Source organism: Zophobas morio, unplaced genomic scaffold, assembly GCF_036711695.1.
Source record: "Zophobas morio isolate AGI-343-1 ecotype UQ-CSIRO unplaced genomic scaffold, CSIRO_AGI_Zmor_V1 ptg000031l, whole genome shotgun sequence".
NCBI classification, from domain to species: domain Eukaryota; kingdom Metazoa; phylum Arthropoda; class Insecta; order Coleoptera; family Tenebrionidae; genus Zophobas; species Zophobas morio.
The window spans coordinates 3,297,033-3,318,366 of NW_026972136.1; the positions used below are offsets into that span (position 1 = coordinate 3,297,033).

The 21,334-nt window shown below is 30.1% G+C and overlaps 1 protein-coding gene across 1 annotated transcript in view; it reads right to left on the reverse strand.

Annotated features, from left to right (window-relative positions):
* Positions 1-21,334, reverse strand: part of LOC135139545 (potassium channel subfamily T member 1) — a 238,221-nt gene that overhangs the window by 142,520 nt on the left and 74,367 nt on the right. The window contains exons 4-7 of the mRNA XM_064069828.1: positions 15,292-15,391; positions 7,424-7,622; positions 201-275; positions 63-146 (exon numbers count right to left, since the gene is read on the reverse strand). Of these exons, the coding sequence (XP_063925898.1) occupies positions 63-146; positions 201-275; positions 7,424-7,622; positions 15,292-15,391 (458 nt within the window). The remainder of the gene's footprint in view (positions 1-62; positions 147-200; positions 276-7,423; positions 7,623-15,291; positions 15,392-21,334) is intronic.

Here is a 21,334-nt window from a genome sequence, read left to right on the forward strand (position 1 = left end):
GTTCATTTATATTTTAACAATGCAAATCATACTAATTCGACGGGTATTTTTCAGATACTTACGAACATATTTTCTAACGCATGTTTCGCTAACCAACAATTTAGGAATACTGGAATGAAGAGATTCCTCAACGGGGGATAAAAAATCTGCAACAAGACAAGAATCAACGCTCGAACAAATCCAAACAGCAGTCCGCTTACCGTTAATGTAAATGGAATAGTATTCACAATTTCTAAGATAAAATGAAAGGATAGCAGCTGTTGCCAGATGTTCCCCTGAAACAAATAAAACAATAACATCGACAAACAATCAGCGTTGCGAATAATTTAACGAGGAGGTGAAGGACCTTCGAGCGCGCCGAGTCAGAAATTTCCTCCATCGAATCTATCGATTATTTCGTACTATTCCATAGTATTCAGGTGTGTCTATTAACACAGCTACTAGCGCATGACAGGGTATTTTTAGGATCAATACCTGTTGAAGTTTTCGATTCTCCACGCCATGGAGTAATTAGACAATGCTGTTTTCGAACCCTGGAATCAATTTCCCGTGAAAACGCGCGTTTTCGCGCACGTAAATATTCCAGAAACATAAACCCGTTACACGAGAAAAGCGCGAAAATGTTTACGTTCTTCCCGCTTTTCTTAATGAATCTCGTTGGGCTGAGCCTCAAGCATGCACTTTGGGTTTCGAGGGCTAGACGTTTTTCGCTCCATTCAATGTATTTTCGCGAAAGCTCGGCTAAAAGCTCCGAAAAAATCTGCTTCGGAGCTTCGTAAACTAATAACTGTTTACTCGCGTATAGAAACTCGTGATAACCTAATTCTTCAATTTAATAGGCGCCGAAACGCAGACTGTGGGCTTGAATGGGTAAATGTCACACCGTGACATTCACCGATTCAGTAAAATCAATTCCATTAAAAACGGGGTGTTTAATATTTAATGACGGATATTATGCAGGTTCTGGAAAGTGGGAACATGACGCGGATTGGAAGATTACGATTTTGTGTGTCCGACGAAAATGGGAATTTTTAATATTTAACGTCTCGTTTCTGGTTTGGGGAAAATATTGTGGTTTGACGTGTGAATTAATCGCGACAATTTATAAAACAACGTGACATGGTTCCGTTGCATGCTTGATCCTATTATTTAATCGATGAGATCTGTTTTTCTCATTCATTTTTAATTAATTAGTGAAACTACAAACAATGGGGACAGGGGACTTGCTCAAACTACATATTTACAGATCTTTCGAAAAACAATAATAAATTTATAGGAGTTGCTCTAAAAATGATGACCCGGTAAATCTCCTAACAAAAATACGACAACAAAATATCTCAAATTGTTTCATCTTGTTTATATTTTAAATTTGAAAATTGTAATGAATTGCTTTTTTTCTTAAAGAAAAAATATTTTTTTGTCTTCACGAGCGCAAGCTAAGGAAGTATTGTAATCGAGTCCAACTGGCGATTACCATTTGTCTGAGTATTTATTAGACAGATAATCTCCGAAACTACGGGACCGACTGTTGTTAAATTTTGTCTGCTCATTCCATCAACAATGATAAATTTTATAAAATAACCTACTCGATTTGTGACTTATTAATACGTGTTCAATTTTCACCTTTAGGGATCCAGACTTTTGGAAAAAAATGAAAATTTTATAACAACATTTTACAATATAATAATATGAGCATGGTAAATCGTTAATAAAAATTTATCCGTTCATATCCCCCTTACTTAAAATTTTGTAGGACCAATGTTATTTAAATGTTAAAAAGTAACAAAGTCCTGAAATTGTGGTTTATGAACCCGTGTTGAATTTATATCATAGACATCGAGATTTTTGGAAAACAAATCAAAATCGTAAATTCTCAAAATTTTTCGGTTTTTCGATTTCCCCGCTACATATTCGGTTTGTGAATTTGCCAAATTTAAATTTTTTTTTTTTACTTTTTGATGGTTTGAATTTTGTTTTTCTTTTTATTAAGATTTCGTTTTTCGATTTTTGGATTTTTCGATTTTTCTTTCGATTTCTCGATTTGTCAATTTTTAATTTTTCAGTTTCTTGATATTTCAAATTTTCGATTTCTCGATTATTCATGATTGCATTCCTCAATTTTCCGATGTATGACTTTTAGGATTATTCAATTTCTCGACTCTCGAATTTTTCGATTTTGAATTTCAATTCTTCAATTTTTCAATTTTTCAGTTTTTCAATTCACCAATTTTTTAATTATTCAGATTTTTGATTTTTTAATTTTTGAATTTTTAAAATTTTCGGGTTTTCGACTTTTCGATATTTCTATTTTTGGACTGCTCTTTATTACTTCGATTTTTAGATTTTTAGATTTTTTGACTTTTCGTTTTCTTGATTTTCGGTGTTCCACTTCTTCGATTATTCCATTTTTCGATTTTGAAATTTATCAAATGTTCGATTTTGAAAATGTTCAATTTTTGATGTTTCTAAATTTTCAGTTTTTCGATTCCTCAATTTTTCGATTAATCGATTTTTGATTTTTCTTTTCTTCATTTCCCGACTTTTTCAATGTTTCAATCTTTAAGTTTTTCAATTCCTCAATTTTGATTTTTTTTAATTTTCGATTTTTAAAATTTTTGATTTTTCGAGTTTTCGATTTTTAATTTTTGGACTTCTTTTTATTACGACTTCGATTTCTAGATTTTTGAATTTGACAGTTTCTAATTTTTCGATTTTACTCAATTTTTCAATATCTCAGTATTAGGATTTTTCAATTTTTTGATTCTTTAATAACGTGATTATTCAAATTTGACATTTCCTAATTTTTTTCATTTTCCGATATCTCAATTTTCTGATGCTTCAATTTTAGGATTTTTCAATTTTTAGATTTTGCAATTTTTCGATTTTACAATTTTTCGTTGAATGGATTTTTGATTTTTCCTTTTCTTGAATTCCCAACTTTTTCGATGTTTCAATCTTTAGTTTTTGATTTCTTCAATTTTCCGATATTTGAGATTTCTGATTTTTTAATTTTTGAGTTTTTAAAATTTTCGATTGTTCGACTTCGATTTTTCGACATTTCGATTACTCATTTTCGATATTTTAGGGTCGAGATTTTTTGATTCTTCAATTTTTTGGTTCTTCAAATTTTCGATTTCTCGATTTTTTCAATTTTCGATTTCCCAATTTTTCAATGTTCCAGTTTTACATTATTTCAATTTTTCTATTTTGAAATTTTTCGAATTTTCAATTTTTCAATTTTGAGAATTCAAATTTTTAATTTTTGAATTTCTCAATCGATTTTTTGATTTTCCTGTTTCTTGATTTCCCGACCTTTCGATTTTTCAGTTTTTTAATTTTTGAATTTTTAAAATTTTCGAGTTTTCGAATTGTCGATTTTTCTATTTTTGGAGTTCTCTTTATTACTTCGTTTTTTTTAGATTTTTCGATTTTTTGACTTTTCGATTTCTCGATTCTCAATTTTTCGATATTTTAGTAATGTTGGAATTTTTCAATTTTTTCAATTCTTCACTTTCTTAGTTCTTTAAATTTTCTATTTACCGATTTTTTCATCTTTCGATTTCTCAATTTTTCGAACTTTCATTTTTTCGATCTTGAAAATTTTTAATTTTTGACGTTTCTAAATTTTCAGATTTTCGATTTTTTAATTTCTCGATTAATCGATTTTTGACTCTCCCTTTTCTTGATTTCCCAACTTTTTAAATCCTTCGATCTTTAAGTTTTTCAATTCCTTAATTTTTCAATTTTTCAAATTTTTGACTTTTTAAAATTTTGGATTTTTAAGATTTTCGATTTTTCGAATTTTCAATTTTTAAATTTTTGGAGTTCTTTTTATTACGACTTCGTTTTCTAGATTTTTGGATTTTTCAATTTTTAATTTTTCGATTTTACTCAATTTTTCAATATTTCAGTATTGGAATTTTTCAATTTTTTCATTCTTCAATGTCTTGATTCTTCAAATTTTAAATTTCCTAATTTTTTCATTTTTCAATATCCCAATTTTCTACGATTTTTTACGATTTTTCAATTTTTCGACTATTCAATTTTTGGATTTTGAAATTTTTTGATTTTACAATTTTTCAGTTGACGTTTCTAGATTTTCAATTTTTCGATTTCTCAATTTCTCGATTAAATCGATTTTTGATTTTTTCTTTTCTTCATTTCCCGACTTTTTCAATGTTTCGATCTTTAACTTTTTCAATTCCTCAATTTTTCGATTTTTCAAATTTTTGATTTTTTTAAATTTTCGATTTTTAAGATTTTCGATTTTTCGAATTTTCAATTTTTAGATTTTTGGAGTTCCATTTATTACGATTTCGTTTTCTAGATTTTTGGATTTTTCAATTTTTAATTTTTCGATTTTACTCAATTTTTCAATATTTCAGTAATGGGATTTTTCAATTTTTTTATTCTTCAATTTCTTGATTATTCAAATTTTAAATTTCCTAATTTTTTCATTTTTCGATAGCTCAATTTTCTGATGTTTCAATTTTTCGACTGTTCAATTTTTGGATTTTGAAATTTTCGATTTTACAATTTTTCAGTTGACGTTTCTAGATTTTCAATTTTTCGATTTCTCAATTTCTCGTTTAATCGATTTTTGATTTTCCCTTTTCTTGATTTCCCGACTTTTTAATGTTTCAATCCTTCAGTTTTTCGATTTTTTCGATTTTTGAATTCTTCAATTTTTAGATTTTTGCGATTTTCGATTTTTTAACTTTTGAATTTTTAAAATTTTCGCTTTTTCGAATTCGATATTTCGACTTTTCGATTTCTCGATTTTTAATTTTCCGATTTTAGTGTCGAGATGTTTCAATTTTTTGGTTCTTCAAATTTTCGATTTCTCAATTTTGGATGTTTCAGTTTTACGTTATTTAAATTTTTCAATTTTGAAATCTTTCGAATTTTCAATTTTTCAATTTAGAGGATTTAAATTTTTTATTTTTCGATTTCTCAATTTCTCGATTAATCGATTTTTTGATTTTCCTATATCTTAATTTCCCGACTCTTCGATTTTTCGATTTTTGAATTTTTCGATTTTTTCGAATTTTAATGTATAATTTTTGAATGTTTCAATTTTCGACTTTCGATTTCTCGATTGTTTAATTTTTCGATATTTCAGTTTTGGGATTTATCAATATTTCGATTCTTCAATTTTTCGATTTTTCGATTTCTAAAGTTTTGGTTTTCTGCATTTTTCAATTATTCCAATTATTGATTTTTAAATGTTTCGGTCTTTTAATAATTAACTTTTTAAAATATTAAATTTTTCGATTTTTCCGTTCTTCTAACTTATTCTTCAATTTTTCGAATTTTTACATTTTGGATATTTCAGGTTTTTGATGATTCGATTTTTCGATTTTTCTGTATTTCGATTTTTCAGTTTTAGATTTTTCGTTTTATTGATCTTTCAGTTGTTGGATTTTTGAATGTTTAATTATTGAATTTTTTAAATTTTCGAGTTTTCGACTTTGATAATTCGACTTTGAATTTCTCGATTTTTTAATTTTTCGATATTTCAGTTTTGGGATTTTTCAATTTTTCCATATTTTGATTTCTCGATTTTTCGATTTCTCGATTCCGATTTCGATTTTTCAGTTCTTCGACACTTTTTTACAATTTTTCGGATTTTAATTTTTAGTTTTTCAAGTTTTTAATGTTTCGATTTCTCGATCTTCCGATTTTTTGGTTTCTCGGTGTTAGATTTTTCGGTTTATCGATTTTTCAATATGTCCATTTTTCAGTTTTTCCAATGATCGATTTATCGAAATTTCATTATTTCGATTTCTCTATCTTTTCATGTTTCGATTTCCCGAGGTTTCAGTTTTTGAATTTTCTAAATTTTCGATGTTTCGGTTTTTCTGTTCTTCCTTTTTTCAGTTTTCTGATTTTTCAATTTTTGTGATTTTTTTAAATTTCGGACTTTCCACTTCTCGATTTGTCGAGATTTCGATTTTTTGATTTTTTCATTGTTCAATTTTTCTATTTTCAGATTTTAGACTTTTAAATTTTTCAATTTTTTCGCTTTTTTTGTGCTTCCATTTCTCGATTTTGCAAGTTTTAAATTTTTGATTTTTGATTTGTTGATTTCTCGATTTCTCAATTTTTCGGTTTTTCAATTCTTCGATATTCCCCCTTCCCAATTTTTCGAATTTTCAAGTTTTCGACTTCTTCATTTTCCAAGATTTCAATTTTGAGAATTTTTCGATTTTTCAATGTTTGAATTTTAAATATTTGACATTTCTAGTTTTCAATTTTTCAATTTTTCGATTTTTTCAGGGGCGAGGAAAGTTCTGCCGAAATAACCTTCGACCAATTTTTTGTATGGTATAATATAATATAATATATATACTTTAATAATGTAGTATTTTTCCAAAAATTTTAACCGATACAGTCACCGATAAAGTTGACTACATTTCATATTTTGAAGTTCCAGAACTCTTAGAATTTGAAAAGTAGGTCTCCTGATTCCGTCGGACTGTCTATTGATGATTTTGTTACACAAGCAGCAATATAATGAGCTTCTATAAGTGAGGTTTACTAATGTGGGAGAATATTAAAATTATATGATCTATTTTAGAAACTACGAAACCTAAAAAATTTAATCACTTTATTACTCCTTTAAAAAATCCTAATTAGACGTTTCACAGCCCAAAACATACAAATATTTCAGGATCTGGCGAACGTTACCTAAGTTTTGCCGTGAATTCAGCAACAGAAAAACACTTGTAAATTAAACTGAATACGACTTGATATTAAACTTTGTTCATTAACTAAGTTATTTATTCTGCGACTCCGGTAACACCTAAAAACAAGCTCACTTCAGTAATTAATCCGTCTAGAGAAGCTTTTGACTTCCACCGGTTCTGTCTCCCCTGGCGTATTCTTAAACAAAAATTAGCCATCGATCTACCATGAATTTTTAACACCACCAAAACAACCTCAAACCGAATTAAACACCACCGCATTACCGTTATTTACAGCACCGTATTAAAATTAATTTTCTTCGTCCAGTGTTTACGGAAGGTGGGCGAAGGTGACGTTTCACGATACACAATTCATTTCCTTTTCTCAAAGGTTCATCCCTCGTAAATTGCTATCACATTACGCGTTTCAAACGTCTAAGTTTCCCCTGTACGAAACTCAATACTTTGAAATTTTCATGAATTATAGCTTTTAGGTAAAACAATATTTTCAGAAAGCTTAATTCGGTTTAGAAGAGCTTCACCCGAAGAAAAAAGAACGAGCGCTTGAATTATTTATGAGTTTTCACTCGGGAAATGTCTGGAAAACTTAGAAGTGTAGTTGCACTATTTTTGCGATTAAAATGTTAGAGTTTAGTTTCACATCGCGTTTCGATTTAATATTGAACTACTCCCGGGGGAATGATGGTGAAGTGTCTAGTTTATGGGGAGAAATATACCTTGTATCCTAGATAGGCCAATAAAAGAGCCTCCGTCAGACTAATCATGGCCAATATAACCTGGACTATCCACAGTTCGAGGGGGCGGTTCACCCACAGAATAGCATCCCAGTTGATGATTGGGTTTTCTTGAAATTTTTCTTCTGTTAGGTTGGCTGATATCATGTATTCGGATTTGTCGCCTGGTGTACATCCGTAACTGGAAGAGAAAAAATACGGATCAACAGGATTAATAAAACCGCAAATTAGAGAAACGTTTCTATTTTAGAAAATTTTTCGCAAAATCTGTATAAATGAGTTTTGTCAATGTTCTTTCAGTTTTCTCATATAAATTTGTGTTCGTGCGAAAATCTGGCGAAAAGACCACTTGCGCGAGTTCTCAGGCTTTATTGAATTGACACACAAAACTTTCTCGCCCTTAGTTTTCACTGAAAACAATCTCTGTTTGGATAAATTGAATCGTTACAACGCATCCAAAACTAAAATTGAAACCATGACAAATTTATTTAGATTTTTTGGTTTTGGTAGTAGAGTTAATTTGAGATGTTTAATTTAATTTTTATGGAACAGGAAAGTGCGAATTTTCCGTATGTTTTTGTTACAATTACAAATTTGTTCTGAAATGGGATATTACGCCAACCTTCAACAAGTCTTCGTTTTACACAGGATGTCTCAAAAAAAGATTATAAGGATTGTATGACCCACTTTTTTTTCAATAATTTCAGAAATAGTTCGCAACAAAATTTTATGACAGGTGAAGACCAGTCCAGACAAGGTATACAGAGTGCACCAATAATTTTGTCCTAACTACATTTTTCATCTAAACATATTTACAAATTTTAAAAAACACTAAAATTCCATTTTTCCAAAAAAATTCAAATATCGATTTAGCCATTAAAAAATCCGTGTGTCTGTTATTTTAATGAAACACCTTGAATATTTCAAAGTAACTGCAAACTGTAGCTCAATTAGACTTCCTTAAAGAATTTTTTCAGAAGTTCATAATAAACTCTACATATATCTTACTAATTATTATTAATGAAAATAAAAAAAATCTGAGACCAAAGTTGTACAATTTTTTGAGTGGCGCACAATAAAATTGTTTTCTGTTTTTGAGGAGTAACTTACAAGTAGTTTTTATTAAATGGAACACCCTATATATTTTTACATGTTCTCACTGACGTTATTCTAGCTTTTAAAGCTGTGCTCTATTTTTTAAATTCCAATGCGACGTTATCACGTTATTCCAATTTTCTTCGCCTATCCTATCGGAAATTTTCTCAGTAGAAGGAAACTGTGCTTATTTTTGCTCTACGGTCAGTAATAACGGAGAAAAGTCCTCCTTAAAAAAAATTAAAACGTCTCAAATCGGTCTGGAAAGGCGTTTATCTTTCTGTAATCTTCAAAATCCGTCTATATCTATCTACATCTTCCTCTATCCTTCTATTTCGGTCTCTATCCTCTCACATTCGTCTATAACTTTCTATATTTCTTTTTCAGGAACATGCATTTATCCTACTATATTTTTCTATATCCGTCTACATATATCCATTTACATCTGCATATGTCCGTCTATATGCTTCTATATCGGTCTGTATCCTCCCATCACCTTTTATATATCCGTCCATATTCTCATCATATCTCTTTAGATCATTCTGTATACGGCTTTATCCAGCTATATTTTTCTTGGGATCATGAATCTCTACTCCAATATTTTTCTATATCCATCTACATCAATCCGTACCATTCTTATGACCTTCTAGATCCGTGTATGTATTTCTATGTGCGTCTATATCCTTCTAAATCCTGGTGTATAATTTTATATCCGTCTATATCTGTTCATATCCCTGTCTATATACGTCTATATCCTATTATATCCCTTTACTTCCGTCTATATGCATCTATATCTTCCTATATCCTTCCACATTCGTCTGCAACCTTCCATATCCGGCTATGTTTTTCTATATCTTTTCAGATGATCAAGAATCTGTGCTTCTATATTTTTCTATATCCATATGTACCATTCTATGTTTTTGTAAATCCATCTATATCTTTCAATATCCGTCCATATCTTTCTATATCCTTCTAGATCCTTATATGTCATTCTATATACGTCTATATCCTATTATATTCTTCCATATCTGTCTATCTCCATCTTTATCTTCCTATATCATTCTATTTCGTTCTATATCTTCCCATATTCGTCTATATTTTTTATATAATTTTTCAGGAACACGAATTTTTCATACTATTTTTTTATAAATCACTCTATATCCATGAAAACCCATCTGTACCATTCTATATTTTTCGAAATCCGTCCGTATCATTTTACATCCACCTACATCTTATTATATTATTTCCTTATACATCTGTCGATATCGTCTCATATTGTTTTCTATATCCTTTGATATTATTCTATATACGTTTATATCTCTTTATATGCTTCCTAATTCCTCTATATCCATCTAAATTTGTATATATACTTCTATATTCATCTATATTCTTGTATACCCGTCTATATTCTGCTATATTTAGGATTACGAATCTGTGCTTCTAAATCTTTCTATATTGGTCTGTACCATTCTATGTCCTTCTAGATCCGCCTATATACGTTTATATCCTATTATATCTTTCTTCAGTTCCGTCTATATCGATCTATATCTTTCTATATCATTCTATTTCGGTCTATCTTCTTCCAAATTCGTATACATACATCCTTTTATATACATTTATATATTGGAATATATCTGTCTATATTTTTCTAGAGAATCACAAATATGTGATTCTGTATATTTCTATATCAATCAATATCCATCAAAATCCGTCTGTACTATTCTATATCCTTCTAACCCTTCCAAAGTCTTCTGTACTTCTATATCTTTCTGTATCCTTATATATCCATCTATATCCTCTTATATTTTTCTGTATCCGTCTATATTCTTCTGTACCATTCTATGTCCTTCTAGATCCGCCTATGTCTTTCTATATGCGTCTATATCTTACTAGATTGGTCTATATCCTTCTATATCCGTTCACCTCCTTCTATTTCTGTCTATATTCTTTTACATTTGTCTACATCTTTCTATATACGGCTATACTTTCTATATTTTTTCAGAGAATTACAAATCTGTGCTTCTATATGTTTCTAGATCCGTCTGTACCATTCCGTATCCTTCTGAATCCGTTTAAATCTTTCTATATCCATCTGAATCCAACAAAATCCGTTTGTACCAGTCTATATTCTTCTAAATCCATTTGTATCTTTCTATACCTGCCTTCATCCGGTCATGTCCTTCTATGTCTGTCTATATACATTTATATCGATCTATATCTTCCTCTATCATTCTGTTTCAGTCTATGTTTTTCCACATTCGTCTACATCCTTCTATATACATCTATATCCTTTTATATTCGACTATATCTTTCTATATTTTTAGAGGATAACAAATCTGTAATTCTATATCTTTTTATATCAATCGATATCCATCAAAATCCGTCTGTACCATTCTATATCCTTCTAGATCTATTTATATCTTTTAATATTCTTCTGTACCTTTCTCTATTCTTCTGTATCCTTACATATCAATCTATATTCTTCTAATCTTTCTATATCCGTCTATATCCTTCTGTACCAATCCATGTCCTTCATTTATATCGGTTTATATCCGTCTATATCTTACTATATTGGTCTATATCTTTCTATATCGGCCTACATCCGTTAATATCCTTCAGTATCTGTCTATATACGTCTATATAATATTATATCTTATCACTTCCGTCTATATCCATCTATATTTTTCTTTTATTAGGGTGTATATCCCCCACCTTTGTCTATATCCTTCTATATACGACTATACTTTCTATATTTTTTCTGAGAATTACAAATCTGTGTGTCTTTCTATATCCGTCTATATTTATCAAAATCCGTTTGTACCATTCTATATCCTTCTAAATCCATTTCTATCTTTCTATATCCGCCTATACCCGTCCATATCCTTCTATGTCTGGCTATATACATCTATATCCTACTATATATCTCCACTTCCGTCTATATTGATCTACATCGTCCTATGTCATCCTATTTCTGTCTATATCCTTCCAGATTCGTCTACATCCTTCTATATGCATCTATCTATATCCTACTATAACTTTCTATATTTTTCTAGATGGTGACAAATCTGACCTTCTATATCCTTGTATATCCATGTGTAACATTATATATGCTTCTAAATTCATTTATATATTTCTTTGTTCTTCTGTATCCTTCTATATCCGTTCACATCCTTCCATTTCGGTCTATATTCTTCCACCTTTATCTACGCCCTTCTACATACATCGCCTATATCTCTATATATTTTTTCAGAGGGTCATAAACCTGTGCTTCTATATCTTTCTCTATCCGTCTATATCCATCAAAATCCACCTGAACCATTCTATATCCTTTTCAATCTGTATCCTTCTGTCTCCATCTAAATCCTTCTATATCTTTCTATACTATATGGTACATGTACAATTCTGCCGCCCTTATAAATTCGTCTACATCTTTCTAAAACTTTTGATATCCGTCAATATCTTTCTATGCCTTACTATATCCGTCTATATCCTTCGATATTCATTTATAACCTTCTTTATCCTTCTAGATCTCTTCTGTGTCCGTTTATATCCTTCTATCTCCGTCAATATCTTTCTATATTCTTCTACATCCTTTCTAATCGACTTCAATATTTCGACTTCACGATTTTTCAATTTCTCGATTTACAATTTTTCGAAATTTCAGTGTTAGAATTTTTAAATTTTTTCATTCTTCAATTTCTTGATTCTTCAAATTTTCGATTTCCCGATTTTGTTATTTTTCGATGTTTCAGTTTAACGATTTTTAAATTCTTCAATTTATGACTTTTCTAAATCTTCAATTTTTGGATTTCTCAACGTCTCCAGTAATTAATTAATTTTTTAATTTCCCTTTCCTAGATTTCCCGACTTTTCAATATTTCGATATTTTAGTTTTCCAGTTCTTCAATTCTTCGATTTTCGATTTTTTAATTTTTGATGATCCAGTTTTGGGATTTTTCAAAATTTCGAGTCTATATCCATTTACATCCTTCTAAATTCATCTATATCTTTCGATATCCGTCAATATGTTTCTATATTTTTCTATATCTTTCTATATCCTTCTATATTCATCTATATGTTTCTATATCCGTCTTTACCATTCTAGATTCTTCTATCTCGGTTTATATATTTCTATCTCCGTCAATATCTTTCTATATACGTCCATATTCTTCTACATCGTTTCTTATCGACTTCAATATTTCGACTTCACGATTGTTCAATTTCTCGATTTTCAATTTTTCGAAATTTCAGTGTTAGAATTTTTAAATTTTTTCATTCTTCAATTCCTTGATTCTTCAAATTTACGATTTCCCGATTTTGTCATTTTTCGGTGTTTCAGTTTTACGATTTTTAAATTCTTCAATTTATGACTTTTCTAAATTTTCAATTTTTGGATTTCTCAACTTCTCGGGTAATTAATTAATTTTTAAATTTCCCTTTCCTAGATTTCCCGACTTTTCAATATTTCGATATTTTAGTTTTCCAGTTCTTCAATTCTTCGATTTTTGATTTTTTAATTTTTGTTGGTCCAGTTTTGGGATTTTTCAAAATTTCGAGTCTATATCAATCTACATCCTTCTAAATTCATCTATATCGTTCGATATCCGTCAATATGCTTCTATATTTTTCTATATTTTTATATCGTTCTATATTCATCTATATGTTTCTATATCCGTCTTTACCCTTCTAGATTTTTCTATCTCGGTTTATATACTTCTATCTCCGTCAATATCTTCCTATATCCGTCCATATTCTTCTACATCCTTTCTTATGGATTTCAATATTTCGACTTTTCAATTATTCAATTTCTCGATTTTCAATGTTTCGAAATTTCAGTGTTAGAATTTTTAAATTTTCTCATTCTTCAATTTCTTGATTCTTCAAATTTTCGATTTCCCGATTTTGTCATTTTTCGGTGTTTCAGTTTTACGATTTTTAATTCTTCAATTTATGACTTTTCTAAATTTTCAATTTTTGGATTTCTCAACTTCTCGAGTAATTAATTAATTTTTAAATTTCCGTTTATTAGATTTCCCGACTTTTCAATATTTCGATATTTTAGTTTTCCAGTTCTTGAATTTTTCGATTTTCGATTTTTTAATTTTTGATGTTTCAGTATTGGGATTTTCAAAATTTCGAGTCTATATCCATTTACATCCTTCTAAATTCATCTATATCTTTCGATATCCGTCAATATGTTTCTATATTTATATATATCTTTCTATGTCCTTCTATATTCATCTATATGTTTCTATATCCGTCTTTACCCTTCTAGATTCCTCTATCTCGGTTTATATCCTTCTGTCTCCGTCAATATCTTTCTATATCCTTCCATATTCTTCTATCTTGATCTATATCCTTCTACGCTTTTGTATATCCATCTATATCCTTCTATATCATACTAAATTCTCTTGTATCGGTCTAGAAAGACCTCTATCATATCGGAAATTCTCTTAAAATCACGAATCTGTGCCTATCTTTACTCTAGACGTCGTAATAGCTAACAAAATCCCCCTTTTTTACTTCTTTTTTGTTAAGTACTTTCTCTATGCAAAGTTGGTAATTTCAGCAATTTTTCACTTTTAAAAAGACATGGTATCATATCGGGAGAAAGAATAAAACATGTTTTAGATTTTTTTATAAACACTATGCAAAACAAAATATCATTTCATTAATACGACAACAATATTTGAGTATTTAGTCATAAAATATTTAAACAAAAATGAAAAATAAGCTTATAAAGCATAAAACGATACCAATTGGAGTAAAAATGGTGCAAGAGGAAATCGAACTCGAACGAGATCGAACCTGCGACCTTCGATTTAGTAGGAGAATTCTTGAAGCAACTGAGCCAGCACGACCGACACGTCATAAATTAAGGCGGATTCATAATCCACAGTAAAACAAAATTTTATGAAGTTTTCAAAATTTTAATAATGAATTAACCTCACAAACAGTGAAAAAGGAAAAAGACTGCGACAGATGCATTGTTTCCTTAAAAATTAATGACGTCATTATAATAAATTAACTTCCGGGAAAATGGAAACTCCTGGTGTCTACAAAGTTAGACAATCTGAAACGTTATTAGCACCGAACTTCCTCCACCTCTACAGCACAATCAATGCAATATAGCTAATATTCGCAATTCGGAAATGACTAAAGTTTGGTGTAGATAATGTTACTTTACGGTGTTTAATATTGTTCGAGCTGGGTTCATGACATTTTAAATTTGTTTGTCTAGACTTGATATATACCCATAATGTTAGACCAACTGTGACCCAAAAAAATTTGCCACTTGCAATATTCTTACAGAATTCTCACATTTGTTACGAGTAAAGTGTCATCTACAGCTGAAACACGTTCTCCTGTTCAAACACAACTCAAACCTCCAGATATAACTTTCGAAACAAAACATATCCACTTCGATTGTCGTATCGAAACCCAGCCACGTTTCGCGCATTGTAAGGGATGTAAAGCAAATATTCCCCCAGAGAACTCGGTCTAACCTTGCCCCAATATTTTTCCTCACGTGTCACTCATCGAATCTTCATAAATACGTAATACCTCAACTTAGAGAAAACTTGTTGAGAATTGAACAGAACCCCATAAATGAACCACAACTCCTATTTGTAGAACAGCGTAAAATGTGAGGGTGTTTGTGATTATTTTTAGATCAAGGCTTCCATCGATCCACGTCATTGATACCAGAGATAGACAACAATGAAAAAAACTAGAAAGAAAGTAAAAGTACTTACCACGCCGCATACGTGGGATCGAGGTCCGTGATAACTCGAATTATGTACAGAATACATGTGAGCAGTTTAAAAAATAAATTGGCTATTCGTATCCTAAGACCTGCAACAAAGAAAAAATAATTACGAACGAACAAATTTTTTTATCAATTATTTCCGCACACAATTAACCCCCAAACACGGATCGTATGTTTACTTTATAACCGGAAAGCGGGAGAGCATTTCATTGCGAAACTCCAAACTTGGAAATTGTCGAAATAATTAATTACAGCGCTGTCAGGTAAACTCGAATATTATAACTAAAATGTACCTTATTTGCTCGGAAATGATTTTAATCTTGGCGTGAAAGCGGATTCTGTTTATTTGCGAGTGTAAGGTTCGTGTGTTACATTTGAGGGGATGAATTTTTAAGGCGACTTTTACATATTTCATAATTTATTGAGAGCTTTTGATGGCTCGTCGGTCTTTCGATAGGAGCGTGAATGCGTAATTTGAAAAAGCGCGAGGAATTCGACGAGGAGGAAAGCGGGCGGTGTTGGTCGAGGTCAGGGTCTGCGGCGGCAAATTGCCAGATCCGGCTTAAGTCCGGATAATCTCGTCTAATCTCGCCGCTTTAATTATTCCGGAGGGAGAAGGAAAAATTAATTGCTCTTTGCCGATACTTAATTTCTCGTGGAATAAAGCAGCTCTGAAGCTTTCTTGTCAGTTATTTATTTTTATATTTAACAAAATTACAAAATAACACACTCCCGACGATACAACTATTACGAGCAAGTTTTTTTTCTCCAAGTAAGGATATCAGATAGAAACATTTGCCGATCGAAATTCAATTGAAACATTTTTGTAAAAATGGTGGATGCGCCGGGCTTAAAAATAATTTACAAACTAGCTTTGTGAAAAATGTCCAAAAAAACATTATTAGAAGTCATAAATTGTTAAAGAAATTGTGTATTTTTATGAATATATTTATATTTGAGCAAAATTACAAAATTAGCACACAATCAGAACTAAGAGAGATGATCGAATTTTGAACTATTTTAAGCAATGTTATTGTTCTTTAAATAAACATACTTATTTTAAAATAAGAACAGATTAATGACTGTATTAAATCCTAGGCAATCAATAAAAAAATGATGATGTTGATGATTTAGTGAAAAAATAACTGATAAACTACTGGACTGATTGATGTAAAATTTCAAGTATATATTACTTATTATAATCAAAATTTTGTTAAGTAAAATGAATATAAATTTTACAAAATAATATGTTTTTATGCTTTTGATTAATAATCTACCCTTATTTATTGCACTTGACATTTACAATAAAAAAAAAAATACCTACAACAAAATTTTAAAATATAACTTAGAAACTACATATCGGATTCCTCTGAAATTTTGTACACACTTTGAGGCCAACATAAACATGGTAAATCGCTAATCAAAATGTATGTGTAAATCCCTTATAAAAATTTGATAACATTAGCCTAAAATTTTGGTAGATTAGCACTTGTCATTTAGAAATACCGACTGATTACCTGATTACTAATGTTTATGATTTTGTTTCATTTTTTAAAGAATTTAAAGAATCTTAGGAGATCTTTAGTGTTTCAGTTTTAAAAGAATTTAAGAATCTCACGGGCCTCTGGTGTTTAATTTGTGAAAAATCTCAAATAATCTCAGGCTGTTCTACTTTTAGTAGAAGTTATCAATTTCGGAACCCATTGTTGTTTCATTTTTTAAAGAATTTTAAAGAGGCTTAGAGTCGCCCAGGGTTTTGTTTTGAAAATATTTAGGATCGGAAGACCCCCGGGTGTTTTATTTTTCAAAAAAAATTAAAGATCTCGTTGGACTTGGTATTTCAATTAAAAAAACGAAATTCAAGAATCTCAGAGGCCCTTAGTGTTTTATCTTTAAAAGAATTTAATAATCTCAAAGGCCTTTGGTGTTATTTTTTAAAGAATTTAAAGTATCTCATGGGACCTTTGGTGTTTCAATTAAAAAAAGGAAATTCAAGAATCTGATGGGCTTCAAGTGATTTATTTCTGAAGAAATTTTAAAGAATCTCGAAGGTCCTGGTGTTCTATTTTTAAAAGAATTTAAGAATATCAGACTTCTTGTCCATAATTTTTGAAAGAATATAAGGAATTTCAGATGACCTTGGTGTTCTATTTTTAAAAGAAATGAAGAATCTTAGCGCCTTTGATGCTTTATTTTTGAAAGAATTTCAAGAATTTCCGAGATCCCTGGTGTTTTATTTCTGAAAGAATTGAGAGAATCTCGCACGGTCGTTGGTGGTTCAGTTTAAAAAGAGAAATTTAAGAATCTCACGAAAATCCAGTGTTTTATTTTTTAGCAAATTTTAAAGAATCTCAGAGACCGTTGGATTTTTATTTTTAAAAGTACTTAAGAATCAGAGGCCTCTGGTGTTTCATTTTTGAAAGGATTCAAAAATCTCAGGAGTGTCCAGACTTATATTTTTGAAAGAATTTGAAGAATATCGCGAGGTTTTTGATGCTGCAATTTAAAAAAAACAATTCCAAGAATCTCACGAACCTGAAGAGTTTTATGTTAGAAGAAATTTTATAGAATCTCAGAGGTCCCTGGAGTTCTTTTTTGAAAGAATTTAAAGAACATTGTGCGACTATGGTGTTTCAATAAAAAAAAACTAGAATCTCAGAGACCTGAAACGTTTTATTTTTGAAAAAAATTTAAAGAATCTCAGAGGCTGTTCTATTTTTAAAAGAATGTAAGTATCTCAAAAGCCTCTAATGCTTTATTTTGAAAGAATTTAAAGAATTTCGAGGGATCTTTGGTGTTTTAATTTATTAAAAAAATTCAAGATTCTCAGATGGCGTCTCAAGTGTTTTATTTTCGAATAAATTTTAAAGAATCTCAGAGGTCCATGGTGTTCTATTTTTCAAAGAATTTAAGAATCAAAAAGGCCTCCGGTGCTTTATTTTTAAAAAATTTCAAGAATCTCAAGAGTCCCTGGTGTTTTATCTTTGAAAGAATTTAAAGAATCTCGCGAGATCTTTGGTGTTTCAATTCATAAAAAAATCAAGAATCTCAAGAGCCTCAAGTGTTTTATTTTAAAACAAATTTTAAAGAAGCTCAGGAACCCATAGTGTTCTATTTTTAAAAGAATTTAAGAATCTTAGAGGCAGCTTGTGCTTTATTTTTGAAGAAATTTCAAGAACATCAGAGGGTCTTGGTGTCTTATTTTTGAAAGAATTTAAAGAATCTCGTGGGAGGTTTGGTGTTTCAATTTACAAAAAGAAATTCAACAATCTCAGGAGCTTGTAGTGTTTTATTTTCGAATAAGTTTTAAAGAATCTCAAAGGCCCTTGATGTTCTATTTCTAAAAGAATTTAAGAATCACAAAGGTCTCTGGTGCTTTATTTTTGAAAAAATTTCAAGAGTCTCAGGAGTCCCTGATGTTTGATTTTTGGAAGAATTTAAAGAATCTCGCGGTATCTTTGGTGTCTCAATTCACAAAAAATTCAAGAATCTCAGAAGCCTCAAGAGTTTTATTTTTTTTTTAATTTTAAAGAAGTTCGGAGATCCTTGGTGTTCTATTTTTAAAAGAATTTAAAAATCTCAGAGGATTTTTGAAATAATTTCTAGAATTTCAGTGCGCCTGGGTATTTTATTATCGAAAGAATTTAAACAATCTCGTGCGAGATTTGATGTTTCAATTTACAAAAAGAAATTCAACAATCTTAGGAGCCTCTAGTGTTTTATTTTCGAATAAGTTTTGAAGAATCTTAGAGGCCCTTGGTGTACTATTCCTAAAAGAATTTAAGAATCTCAGAGGTCCCTGGTGTTCTTTTTTGAAAGAATTTAAAGAATATCGTGGGACCTATGGTGTTTCAATTTAAAAAAAATATAGAATCTCAGGGACTTGAAACGTTTTACTTTTGAACAAATTTTAATGAATCTCAGAGGCCCTTGCTGTTCTATTTTTAAAAGGATTTAAAATTCCCAAAGGCCTCTGATGCTTTACTTTGAAAGAATTTAAAGAATCTGGCGGGATATTTGGCGTTTCAATTCATAAAAAAAATTCAAGATACTCAGGAGTCTCAAGTATTTTATTTTTGAACGGACTTTAAAGAATCTCAGAAACCCTTGGTATCCTATTTTTAAAAGAATTTAAGAATATCAGGGGCCTCTTGTGTTTATTTTGTGAACAAATTTTGAAAACTTCAGAAGCCCTTGGTGTTCTATTTTGAAAAGTATTTAAGAATGTCAAAGGTTTCGAGCGATTCATTGTTGAAAGAATTTCAAAAAGCTTATGCATCTATGTTTACTTTGAAAGAGTTTAAAGAATCTCGCGAGAACTTTGATGTTTCATTTTAAAGAAAAAATTCAAGAATCTAAGAGGATTTTGGTGTTATACTTTTAAAAGAATCTCAGAGGTCTCTGGTGCTTCAATTTTGAAAATATTATAAGAATCTCAGGGGTACCTGATGTGTTATTTTTGAAAGAATTTAAAGAATCTCGCGGGACCTATTGGGTTTCAATTTAAAAAAGAAATTCTAGAATCTCAGGGACATGAAATGTTTAAATTTTGAACAAATTTTAAAAAATCTCAGAAGCCCGTGCTGTTCTATTTTTAAAAGAATTTAAAGGGCTCTAGGGCTTTATTTTTGAAGGAATTTCGAGAATGTCAGGAGTCCCTAGTGTCTTATTTTTGAAAGAATTTAAAGAATCTCGCGGGATCCTTGATGTTCTATTAAAAAAAAAGACGCTCAGAGGCTTTATTTTCGAAAGAATTTAAACAATCTCGTGGAAGATTTGGTGTTTCAATTTACATAAAGAAATTCAATGATCTCAGGAACTTCTAGTGTTTTATTTTCGAATAACTTTTAAAGTTTTTCGGAGGCCTTTGGAATTCTATTTTAAAAAAAAATTGAGAATCTCAAAGGCTTCTGGTGCTTGATTTTTGAAAGAATTTCAAAAAGCTCAAGGATCCGTGTTTATGTTTGAAAAAATTTCAAGAATTTTAGGGGTCCCTGGCGATTTATTTTTGGAAGAATTTAAAGAATCTCGCATGATCTTTGGTGTTTCAACTTATAAAAAAGAAATTCAAGAATCTCAAGAGCCTTAAGTGTTTTATTTTTGCACGAATATTCTAGAATCTCGGAACCATTGGTGTTCTACTTTTAAAAGAATTTAAGAATCTCGGAGGCCTCAAATACTTTATTTTTCAAAGAATTTCAAGAATCTCGTGGGAGATTTGGTGTTTCAATTTACAAAAACAAATTCAAGAAGGCGCTTCTAGTGTTTTATTGTTGAATCAGTTTTAAAGAATCTCAGAGGCCCTTGTTGTTCTATTTTTAAAAGAATTTACGAATCCTAGAGGCCTCTGATACTTTATTTTTGAAAGAATTCTAAGTACTTCAATAGGCCTTGGTGTCTTATTTTTTAAAGAATTTAAAGAATCTAGTAGGAGATTTGGTGTTTCAATTAAAAAAAAAGAAATTCAAGAATCTCAGGAGTCTGTAGTGCTTTATTTTTGAATAAGTTTTAAAGAATCTCAGACCCTTGGTGTTCTATTTTAAAGAGAATTTGAGAATTTCAAAGGCCTCTGGTGCTTTATTTTTGAAAGAGTTTTAAAAAGCTCAGCAGTCCCTGGTATTTTATTTTTGAAAGAATTTAAAGAATATCATTTATATTTGGTGTTTCAATTTAACAAAAGAAATACAAGAATCTCAGAGGTCTAGGTGTTCTATTTTTTGAAGAATTTAAGAATCTCCGAGGTCCCTGGTGTTTTATTTTTGAAAGAATTTAAAAAATCTCGCGGAACCTTTGGCAGTTCAGTTTAAAAAAAGAAATTTAGGAATCTTATGGGCGTCTAAGTGTTTTATATTTGAACAAACTTTAAAAAGAGTCCCTTAGTATTACATTGTTAAAATAACTGAAAAATGACGAGGTCGCTTGCTGTTTAGTTTTTGATAATTTATTTTTGAAAAAAAGAAGGAATCTCGGGAGCTTTTGATGTTTTATTTATGAAAGAATCTCAGAGGGCTCTGGTGCTTTAGTTTTGA